The 8,411-nt window shown below is 34.8% G+C and overlaps 1 protein-coding gene and 1 non-coding gene across 2 annotated transcripts; one reads left to right on the top strand and one right to left on the bottom strand.

Moving 5' to 3' along the window:
• Positions 1 to 2,766: 2,766 nt before the first annotated feature.
• LOC148879461 (urea-proton symporter DUR3-like) lies at positions 2,767 to 7,133 on the top strand. Its single transcript, XM_088960989.1, is given in 10 exon segments — positions 2,767 to 2,878; positions 2,881 to 2,966; positions 3,532 to 3,639; positions 3,747 to 3,842; positions 3,964 to 4,046; positions 4,293 to 4,513; positions 4,621 to 4,883; positions 5,043 to 5,281; positions 5,906 to 6,555; positions 6,722 to 7,133. Coding segments are annotated over 10 exon segments (2,118 nt in total). The 5' UTR covers positions 2,767 to 2,781; the 3' UTR covers positions 6,997 to 7,133.
• On the bottom strand, positions 3,356 to 3,436 carry TRNAL-CAG (transfer RNA leucine (anticodon CAG)). The gene has a single exon. It is a non-coding gene; the product is annotated as a tRNA-Leu (tRNA).
• Positions 7,134 to 8,411: the final 1,278 nt, after the last annotated feature.

Below are 8,411 nucleotides of genomic sequence, written 5' to 3'. Positions count from 1 at the left end.
CCTAATTGCAAAACAAACACTCCTTAATGAAAGGTTGATTAAGTAAATAAGTTGTAAAATATATGGGATGTTTTAGTAAAATGAAAAGTATAAGGTAGGTTTAAGTAAATATGTAAAACTATAAGGGGTGTTCTAGTAAATGACCCTAACAAAAACACATAAGAGTATATAATTGTTTTATATTTTCAACTTTTAAATAATTAATAATTATTTATATTTTATATACTACTTTTAATAAATTTTTTATAATATAAAAATAACAATAATTAATTTCAGTTATGTTTGTCCATCAAACTTATGAAACCGTCCAACCCGATCAACTCGACCTAATTTGGTCGGTTTTCTAGTATTTTATGTTGGCTTTGGTTCAAAAAATTCCCAATTCGACCAAGTTGGATCAGTTTCACTTTGACCATTTGTAAACCGACCAAAATCGAACAATATATATATATTCTAAATATAATTTTTAATATGAAAAAGTGAGAAATCTCTCATATTTCTTGGTCTAAAATGTTTTATTTCATAAATTTATTTTTTAATAATTGTACTATAATTTTGTAAAATTTAATTTAATTTTTAAGTTTAAATCTTTTGAACTGACTGACCTTTTGTGAAAACTAACCCAAACCTATACAACTTGAGTTGGTTAGTTTTCACAAAATGTCAGTCGGTTTCAGTTGACCAATTCCCCAACTTGATCAGGTCAATTTGGTTGGCCAAATAGCCTACGGCTGGGATCAAACCAACTCATGAACACTCATAATTTTAATTAAATTAATACTCTTATCTTTGATAAATAACAATGGTTTAATCTCCAATAATTATTGAAAATTTATAGCGAAAATACACAATTATTGAAAATATATTGATAATGAAAAGTACAATAAGTACTAAAAATAGTTTAATCTCAAATAAATAGTATAATCTCAAATAATAGTTTAATCTCTAATAAATATTAATTAATCAATAAGTTATAACAAAAATACAATAAATAAAATAAGTATAATAAATTAATTTAAAAAAAAATCAATAAGAATAGTTTAATCTCCAATAATTATTGAAAGTTTTCTGTTAAATAACAAAACAAATTAAATTTATACATAATCATTGAAAATACATATATCACAAAAAACAATAAATAATTATTGAAATACAATAAATATCAAATTAAGAGTTTAAAATTATTATTAGTAAATATTAAATTTTTTAAAGTTATTTTCTCGAATTATTACTTGATATAAGTGAAATTAGTTATTTACAATATTATGTAAAAATATTTAATTATTATTAATTTCAATATTATGTTATAATTATTTTTCTACTCTTTGGAATTTTTTTTAATTTATTATATAAATTCTTTATTTTAACTATTTAAAATCTAGTTATGTTAAATATTTAGTTATTTAAATACTTAAATAATATGTAAAATATTTAAATTTTAAAATATTAATTATTTATTGAATTTAATTATCCATAAAATCATAATTTATTCTATTATTATATAATTTCATTATTAATTGTTTAATATATTAAATTATTATTAATTTAAACATTATGTTATAATTATTTTTCTACTTTGAGTTAAATTTATTACATAATTCCATTTTTTTAACTATTTAAAATCTAGCTATGATAAATATTTAAATAATATATAAAATATTTAAAATTTTTCGTGATTTGATTTTTATTTATTTAAAGCTATTACATGTTATTAAATGTTTGAAAAACATTTAAATTGATAATCAGGAAAAACATAATTTAAATTATTAGTACATAATTTTGTGATATATTTTGTAAAAATATAAAATTATTTTTTGTATTTTTAATAAATATTTTAAAGTTATTATATAATTTTATTAGAATATTTAAATAATTCTTAATTTTTTTTTAATCCAAACTTTCTTTAGATAGATATAGATAAAAAGTATGGGAGAGGATACATAGGAATTAGAGATAATTTAGAAGATAAATAGGAGTTAGAGATAATTTTGGAGAAAGTGAGGGAGGTAGTTTAGGAGAAATTTTAGGAGAAAAGATTATTTAGGTGATGGGAAAGTGCATCTGATTGGTTGTTTAAAAAATGACATGGGATAAAAAAATCAAAAATCAAAAAAAGGAAAAACAGTAAATTACTAAAGAATGTCTTCATTTTAAACTATTAATTAATTCACCCATACAAATGGAGTTCACATGAATAAACAAATAACTTAATGAAAGCATAAAATTAGGTAATCCAAGCAAGGGGTATCGTTTGTATATCCACTGTGGATGAGGAGTGTTTGTCAATAATGGGATGGGATGTGCCGAAAATTAGGACCATAGCTGTTGGTTGAACAAAAACTGGAAACTATGGAGTGTTCCATCGAACAGTTCCACTCAAGAAGACCAATAAAATCCAGGCCGTATATTTTCATGATAAGATCCCAACCAAAACTGATTAACCATGGATGATGGGTCCACCATCAAGTGATGAGAATGATGATATTCATATTATGGGAGAGGAACAAAAGAGGTGAATATTCCAATTTGCCACTTGCGAGATTGAGATGAGACATGAGAGTGAGGGGTAGGCGGGTAGCGCCAAGCCAAGATTCCAAGACTTTTGCTTGTTTGACTTCCTCTGTATTCTTACCTACACTACACAACACAACACAGCCTACAGCTTTCCTCCGTCCACGTCCAACTATATTTATAATTGATGAAGGGAGATGAGATGGATAATTGATAGATAAATTAAGAGTTCCCCTCTTCCCCAGTCCCCCCCCCCCCCCCCCCTCGCTCATGGCTTCTTCTTCTTCTCAGTGTCCGCCGTTTGGATTCTCCGGCAAATACTACCATGTGGCGGATGGAGGTGGGTGCGTGCGGCAGAGTAGTTTCTTTGAGGGCAAACTGTTCTTAATCAGGGACTTGGCTATTCCGTTATTTTGGGTTTTGGGGCTTTGTTTGCCGTTTTTACTTCTTTCTTGGTACGTCTCTCTCTCTCTCTGTGTCTCCGTTAATTTGTTTCTGCACTACAGCACTGGTGTGGTGGTTGGCTTATCAAGAAGGCCCCGCCTAGATGAGATGAGCGCTTAACATAAGCAAGGTACATACAGACTTACAGAGAGATAAACACGTTGTGGTTGGCCTTTGTCCTATAAGGCTGTTTTCTGAGAGCCTGAGACATGGCCCCACCAAGTGGGCTTGGGCTCTTTCTTAATCTGACTCATCTTCTGTGGGACCCACTATCGAGCAGATCGTAAACTCCTTAATGGGGGCCCATGGCATCATGTTGGGTTCAGTTCTATCACGGCCGCATGCATGGTAATGGTATATTGGTAGCGCTTAGGCCTTAAACATGGGCGAAAAACAAATTTGTCAAGAATGGGATTCGAACCCATGCCCTTTCGGACTAGTACCTGAAACTAGCGCCTTAGACCAACTCGGCCATCTTGACAACCACACTATATTTTTGCGTCCCTCTTCTTTATATAGCTCATTCCTAGTAATCCATGGCTTTATTTGTTTGTGCACTCCATCTGGCTTAACCAGGTATGGCTTGAAAAGCGATATGTGGGATCTCGCCACACATCTGAATGGTTCAACACGGCTGGCAGAAATGTTAAGACAGGACTCATTGCCAGTGTGATTGTATCCCAGGTGTTTGTTCCTTGTTAACCAGAGGCACCTACATTCTTGAATCTTCTCCAAATTTTAGTTTAAATTGGACTACTCTTCACTTACAATTTTGATCTTGGAATTTGCAGTGGACCTGGGCTGCCACAATCCTGCAAAGTTCTAATGTTGCTTGGGAATATGGTATTAGTGGGCCATTTTGGTATGCAAGTGGGGCTACCATCCAGGTCTGTCTAGTATGAAATATTGTTCTTGTTTTATAGAATTAACTCACAGTTCTGTATTCTTCTTTCTTGGCAAGGAAAGAAGAAAACAATTCAATTGCTCTTATTCCATTCTGCCTTGTAGGTGCTCTTGTTTGGCATTATGGCTATAGAGATCAAAAGAAAAGCTCCTCATGCTCATACTGTCTGTGAAATTGTGAGAGCCAGGTAACTTATTACAGTCACATGGGTTTCCTACTTCTATGTCTATATTTTGGAGGTGAATTCCCCTGTGAAATCCATTGCAGACTGATTAATGATTATGAATCACTAAATGCACACAATTTAGGGTTTAGGCTGCAATCTCTATGTAGAAGGAAAAATAGGTTTCACATGATGGATGTACTGTACCTGTTATTTAGTCTTACAGGATGGATTTACTCTTCCTTTAATGCAATTGAATCTTCCTTTCAGATGGGGGACTGCTGCTCATATTGTCTTCCTCTGTTTCTGCTTTCTGACAAATATAATTGTGACGGCCATGCTTCTTCTTGGTGGTTCTGCTGTGGTAAATGCACTTACTGGGGTGGACATTTATGCTGCAAGCTTTTTAATTCCTCTGGGAGTGATAGTTTACACATTAGCTGGTGGACTAAAAGCTACTTTCTTGGCCAGCTACATACATTCTGCTATAGGTAGTCCTACCTCACATTAGATTTAGGCTGCACCCATATATCAAATGCTATATAGTGTCTAAATATCTGGATTTACAAATATTTTCTGCTTTTTATTCTACTCTCAGTGCATGTGGTTCTGGTCATCTTTGTCTACCTTGTTTATACGGCAAGTAGTGAGCTTGGCAGCCCACATGTTGTATATGATCGTCTCTTGGAAGTTGCCAGCAAATCAAGAATGTGTCAGGAACCATTTTCTCATGATGGACAGGCTTGTGGACCTGTTAGTGGAAACCACAAGGGTTCCTACTTGACAATGTTGAGTTCTGGTGGCCTTGTTTTCGGAATCATCAACATTGTTGGCAACTTCGGTACTGTCTTCGTCGACAATGTAAGTATTACTGTCCTCTTGGCAATTTCAATATGGCAATAATTTGTTAGAGTAATCAATTTCTAGTTATCTCCCAAGTGTTTAGATTTGCAATATGTAGTTGCTAAACTAACTAATATTTTCAGGTATATTTATGTTTTCCTCTGTCAAGTTTTACAGGGATATTGGGTTAGTGCCATTGCAGCACGGCCTTCATCAACTCATAAAGGCTATTTATTGGGTGGGCTGGTTTGGTTTGCTGTACCTTTCTCACTGGCAACATCATTGGGAATAGGAGCTCTAGCTCTTGATCTACCAATAACAGCAAGTGAAGCCAGTCATGGACTTGTCCCTCCTGCCACTGCTATAGCTTTGATGGGAAAAGGGGGTTCCATCCTACTTCTTACAATGCTTTTTATGTGAGTTTCTTGCATCTATATAACAGCCAACCTAGCTAACTTTAGTATTACAAAATGGAAACAAAAAATAAATACAGTTTTCTTGCTAAACTGAAAATATTTTCCTCTGTTGAGCTAATGGTGCATGCATGCTAACTATATCCAATTGGCCTCCAAAGTCATTCCTATCTGAAGAGTCTTCTCAAAATATAATTCATTCAGTTTTTTCTAATTAAATTTTCATAATTAAAATTTTCTATTTGTAGCGCACCAACCTTTTTTCCTCCCTGTTTTCTTAAACTCTTGGCATGCTTCTTTCAGTTAAACAGTCTTGATGGGTGTTATGAGCTACATGTTGAGTGTGGTCTATTGAAAAAATAAAACAAGAATATCAATGCAAGTAAACAAAAGTCTAGATGGCAGCAAATTACAATATGTTGCAATTACATCTATTGGCAAGAACATCAATGAGTTTTACACCAAATTTTCCATATAAGGAATATCAGAAAACAAGGTAAAGTGGCATTGAAAAGTAACATCTAAACCATGTAGAACTCTGGCCCAATGTATTCCCAGAATTTATTTGGTTCCTATGGCAATCCTGATAATGAGAAAGAAGCTAACTTGGATTTGCTTGCATTTCAGGGCTGTGACATCTGCTGGTTCCTCTGAGCTAATAGCTGTTTCTTCTTTATGCACATATGACATATACCGCACCTATATAAACCCAAATGCAACTGGGAAGCAAATTCTCAAAATTTCAAGGGGGGTTGTTCTAGGGTTTGGATCTTTCATGGGAGTGCTAGCAGTGGTTCTGAATAAGGCAGGAGTTTCACTTGGTTGGATGTATCTAGCCATGGGAGTACTCATTGGTTCAGCAGTTTTCCCTATAGCCTTCATGCTTCTATGGAAAAAGGCCAACTCAACAGGTGCCATTGTCGGAACCATCGTTGGCTGTATTCTTGGAATTATTACATGGTTATCAGTCACAAGCATTCAGTATGGTCGAGTTAATCTGGACACTACAGGCCGAAACTCGCCAATGCTTGCTGGAAATCTGGTTTCTATACTGACTGGTGGAGCTGTTCATGCTATATTTAGTCTTTTATGGCCTCAAAACTATGATTGGGGGACTACCAAGCAGATAACCATGGTTGAGAAGGAAAAGAGTGAGTTACCAGCTGGAGAGTTCAGAGAGGAAAAGCTGTTAAGAGCTAAAGCCTGGATAGCAAAATGGGGTGTTGCTTTTACTGTTGTCATCGTGATAGTATGGCCTATGCTCTCACTTCCAGCAGGTAAATTCATTTGTGGGCTGCTTTCAGTTCCTTGGATGTTGCATGAATACACAATTACCTTTACAGATGAACTAGTTAATGTTGACAGTTAAGGTATTTCCTTTTAAAATCTTTATTTATCTTCTATTATCATTTTATTGAGTCAATAATGATTTTGTTAATGCAGGAGAGTTCAATTTGGGGTACTTCACATTTTGGGCAGTCATTGCTATTGCTTGGGGTACCATTGCATCTGCTGTGATTATTGCTTTACCATTGATTGAAAGCTGGGAAACAATCCAAAATGTCCTTGTTGGCATGTTTACAAATGACAGACTAATTGAAAAGATTGAAGAAATTAATTTCAAAATGAATGCAATAATGTTAGCGATACCAGAGGCGGAACAAATGTACTTATTAGAGAAAGAGAAGGCTAAGAAACAAGAAGCTTTAGAGCATTGAATTAATTCTGTTTCAGCATAAAATCCAGCTCATAGACACTGTTGCCGTTAACTCCTTGTATTCTGGTGATGGTTAAGTTTTGAAGTGGCAAACTCAAATGGTATGATTACTTGCTTTGCATCATTTTCTTCTAAAAAGGGTTGTGCACTTGAAAGCTTAATCTTAGAGTTACAGATTAAAAATCGTTATGTTTTCTCATTTGTGATCATTGCTCTTGTCCTTGGTTACTCTAGAGAGAAATAACTGTTAAATGTTATATCCTTAGGCTTTTCTACCACCAAGCTTTGAAAAAAGATAGTAAGACTGGCTTTTATTAATTAGTTGAAAGATTACATATATATACCTCATATTGGACGAGTTTCATCTCTGTATCATGTCAACTCTTTTTTGTGGAAAATTAGGGTTCTAATCACTTTCCGTCCCAAGCCAGGAAAATGAGGGCTTTGTTAGGTTGGTAGCTGGGACTAAAACTTTTGCCAAACTCTTATATATATAGCCGACAGCATATGGTTGGGAGAAGGATTAGATGATGATGATGATGATGATGATGATCAAGGTTAAAAGTATCAATATGCCCGATATGCCGGTAGGGGTGCATCGAGCGATATCGGTAGCTTTTTTTTTCAAAAACCAGTTCAGGGGGGCCAGTTTAGGGCTTCTCCACCCCCTGAACCGATCAGACCCCGATACACCCACTAGGTGTATCGGAGAGGTCTCAGAATGATACATATCGGCCGATACGGGCCAATACGTAACAATTTTTTTTATCAAATCATATAGTTTATAGAGTAAAAAGGTAAAAAATAACAAAATATATGTATCATGTCTTTTGGCTCCTATGCCCTATGAGAGTGCCCCAATACCCACCAATGAGATTAATTCACATCAATTGTAACAACATCAGAATCAAGTGGGCAATTGACGGGGAAGTACGGTATCGTCCCTAGTAAGCAATGATATAGGCAATTGTGTCACAACCGATGGCCAAAAATATGTTTCGGGCAATGTTTTAAAAACTGACCTGGAATGGGAACCGCTTTGGCCACCGGTTTTCAGGCCAGCAATTCAACCGTCCGGTTTAAATAGATGACCTGTTTTAATTTAAAAAATAAAATAAAAAATAGCCAAAAGCCATTGTCTGGGTCAAACAAGATGCCAGTTTGACAACCCGGGTCAGTGGGTCACTTACTAAATCAATGGTTTTTGGCAAAAGACCAGGTCATAAGTGAAACGGAATCAGTTGCCTGGACGATTTCTGGACCGATCAGTCCAATCATATGGATCAACAGTTCGAAAACAATGGGGTTTTGGATACTCAAAAATGTGTTGGGGACCTTGGGGTGCAGTGCGTTCTTGGACAGGAGATCCAGTGATCGATTCGACCCTGGCCTTGTTATGATACCTCCAGAACCTCC

The sequence above is a fragment of the Nelumbo lutea genome, chromosome 1 (assembly GCF_056320005.1).
Source record: "Nelumbo lutea isolate HS-2025 chromosome 1, American lotus-T2T, whole genome shotgun sequence".
NCBI lineage: Eukaryota > Viridiplantae > Streptophyta > Magnoliopsida > Proteales > Nelumbonaceae > Nelumbo > Nelumbo lutea.
The sequence above is the reverse complement of the archived record's forward strand: the minus strand, read 5'-3'. Positions and strand labels throughout refer to the sequence as shown.